This window comes from Homarus americanus, unplaced genomic scaffold (assembly GCF_018991925.1).
Source record: "Homarus americanus isolate GMGI-L3 unplaced genomic scaffold, GMGI_Hamer_2.0 scaffold55640, whole genome shotgun sequence".
Classification (NCBI taxonomy): Eukaryota; Metazoa; Arthropoda; class Malacostraca; order Decapoda; family Nephropidae; genus Homarus; species Homarus americanus.
Window position 1 is genome coordinate 5698264 of NW_024713650.1, and position 3355 is coordinate 5701618.

At 46.3% G+C, this 3355-nt stretch overlaps 1 protein-coding gene across 1 annotated transcript; it reads right to left on the reverse strand.

Annotated features, from left to right (window-relative positions):
- Positions 1-269: 269 nt before the first annotated feature.
- LOC121874534 (protein NYNRIN-like) lies at positions 270-878 on the reverse strand. Its single transcript, XM_042378705.1, has one exon. It carries the CDS (start codon positions 876-878, stop codon positions 270-272), a length of 609 nt encoding a protein of 202 aa, XP_042234639.1.
- Positions 879-3355: the final 2477 nt, after the last annotated feature.

A 3355-nucleotide genomic window follows, 5' to 3' on the forward strand; every position in this document is an offset into this window, starting at 1 on the left:
GCTCCTCAGAGTCTTCCCAGGTATACTGCCCTGACCAATGATACTGCCACAGATGATTGACTTGGACTACCTTTGGCTGAGCCTTCCTTCTTCCCCTTATCCGGTAGGTCACATCTGAAAGGCGTTCCACTACAGATTATGGTCCTTTCCATTGACTCTGCAACGTCAGTGACTGACCCTTCTTCCGAAGAGGGTTATAGAGCCAAACCTTATCACCGTCCTTGTAACAAACCCGGCTTGCTTTGACATCATGGTTGCGTTTCATCACTTCACCCGAAGAACTCCAGAGCTCCTCGAACTTGATGGTGGACCTCCATCAACCTTTCTTGGAGGCTTTTGACATAACTGGTGGTTTCTTCAGGAAATTCTTCATCAGGTGGTCTTCCTGTCAGCAGGTCCACTGGCAGCCGCAGTTCGTGACCCTGCATCAGTTTTGCCAGTATGTATCCAGTTGACTCGTGGGCAGCCGACCGATATGGCATCAGCAGACCAGACAGCTTCTGAACCCATTCTGTCTGCCCCTCAATGCAAAACTTGGCCAGTTCTTGTCCAAAGGTCCAATTAAACTTTTCAATCATTCCGTCTGACTGTGGCCGAAGTGGAGTGGTCCTCGTCTTCCTTATGCCCAATAGTTTACAGCACGTGCCAGATACAGCTGACTGAAAATATCTGCCCTGGTCCGAGTGCAACTCGTGGGTCACACCAAACCGACAGAAGAACTGGTCCACCAGTATCTTGGCAACAGTCGTGGGTTCCTGATTTGGGATGGCATAAGCTTCTGGCCACTTAGTGAAGTAATTAATAGCCACACAGATGTACCTATTCCCATCTGCAGTGAGTGGCAGAGGTCCTGCAATTTCCACTGCTACCCTCTCCATTGGTGCACCTGCTTGGTACAACTGCAGTGGGGCACGTGTGTGTAGCTTTGGTCCCTTCTTGGCGCAGCAGACATCACATGAACGGCACCATTCTTCACTTCCTTACGCAACTGTACAATAATATACATCCACTGCTGCTGCACAATAAGGAACAAACGTACACACACTGCCGTACAATAAGATACACATGTAAACACACTGCTGCAAATTAAGGTACATGCACTACTGCACAATAAGGTACACACACACACTACTGCACAAAAAGGTACACACACTGTTGCAAATAAGGTACACACAATGCGGCACAATAAAGTACACACTGCTCCACAAAAGGGTACAAACGTACACACACTCAAGATGTCTGATGCAAGTTGCCTTTAATAAACTGGGATTAAGATTGGAGAGAGTGGAGTTCGCCAGTCACGTAACGGACGTTACCTGTGTCATTGTGTTCCCAGCGAACCCAGGACAAGGCAAAGCCTGGCTGCAGCTGCACGGAGTGTAAACGTAAGAACATAAGAATGGAGGAAACAGCAGCGGGCCTATTGGCCCTTACTGGGCAGTCCCATTTTCACCCAACCCCTATCGCTCATATATCCATCCAACCTATTTTTGAAGCTATCCAGCGCATTCGAGTTAGTATGACGATGTTTGGTAACTTGTTCCATTCATCCACTGCTCTATTTCCAAACTAATGTTTACCTATTTCGCGCCTAAATCTAAATTTGTCTAATTTAAAACCATTGTTACGAGTTCGCTCCTGGTTGGATAGTTTGAGTATCTTTGAAATGTCCCCTTTGTTTAGCTCTGACTTCCATTTATACACCTCGATCATAATATCGCTCCCTCACATCTACGTCTCTCGAGGGAGTGCAAATTAAGATGCTTTAACCTGTCTCTGTACTCAAGGTTCCTAATGCCCGGGATTAGTCTTGTCATTCTTTTCTGAATTCCTTCTGGGGATTCTATATCCATTCTGCAGTACGGTGACCAGAATTGAACTGCGTAATTCAAGTGAGGTTTCACAAGCGCAAGTTAAGGTTTTAGGATGACCTCGCTGGTCTTGTAACACTCCTTTGTATGAACCCAAGTACTTTGTTACCTCCACACAAACCAGTTTTCAAAAGAGTTGAGTTGATATCTACAGGGTAGGTCCTTTATTGCCTTACCAGTGTGCAGGCGAGGTACTGTATGATAGCCAAGACCCTTTAGTCTGGCACTTCTGGGAGAAGAATGATGCAACACTTAGTGTACAGGTATGTGTGAAATTTAGCTCGGTATAAACAAAACTGTTAAAAATTAAATCAACCCGATTAGAACGCTATGTTGTAAGGCTGGTGGAGGCAATCTGTACTTGTAAACGGGTGCCAGTGACGTTGCCCCATGGTAACTTCGGCCCAAAGACCAAGGCCTTCTTCCAGTGGTGACCTCTGCCCATTTCAGTGATTACCCAATGATTTTCTTGGGTAACAGTTAAGTCATATAAAAAGGTACCATTGCGGTTAGGTTAGGACAGTGCTCCCCAACCTTTTGTAGGTTCTACATTCAAGTCTGTACCCACCCCATAAGATGTGAATTACACGAAAGCGCTTGGGAACTTCTCGTTTTCTTTTTCCTTGTGGTTATCAGCATATACCTGGATCACGTGCACCTATAGTGATTTACTTGCATATCTATCTATCTATCTATCTATCTATCTATCTATCTATCTATCTATCTATCTATCTATCTATCTATCTATCTATCTATCTATCTATCTATCTATCTATCTATCTATCTATCTATCTTTTATCTATACGTTGCCTCACTTGAATCAAACTTTTCCTTATAGGGTTTCACATATATGTGATGTATATATAATATATTTTTAGGTCCGCCCCACCGCCCACCGCCACGCCTGCCTGCACTGTATCCCTCCTCTCCTCCTCCTCCCCTCCGGCAGGCCAGCGGTAAGGTTGCGCAGTGTGTGTCTTTGTTGCGTTATCACTGACGTCATATGATGTATCGGACTGTGATTGGCCATGCATCCCTACCCCCCTCTGCTGCTAGCTGTAATTGGCTTAAAGTATTATGACATGACCACTCGGGGGAGGGAGGGAGGGAGGAAAGACGACGCTTGACCTAGCCGCGGCAGTTTCATCCCTCCAGGCCGCTCCGTGTATACGTGAACCCATTGTTCTGTGAAATGGCTTCCGCCGGACCACCACCGCCACCAGAGAGAGACCTTTCCTTACCTGGACCCAGCCACCCTAAGCTCAAGAAGACACGCCGTGGTCTAAGCTATGAAGTGAAGTACCAGATCATTCAAGATTTGGAGAAAGGAACACGGCAAGTTGATCTCGCGCGCCAGCATGGCGTCAACGAATCTACGATTCGCACGATCAAGAAGGATGCAGCCAAGATCAAAGAGCACATGAAAATCACAAAGTCTGCAGGTGCTTCAACGATCAGGTATTGCCAGAACAGGGTGCTGGCAA

Excerpts from the sequence above, each read along its gene's own strand:
- LOC121874534 (XM_042378705.1), bottom strand. The coding sequence starts at position 878 with ATGGAGAGGGTAGCAGTGGAAATTGCAGGACCTCTGCCACTCACTGCA.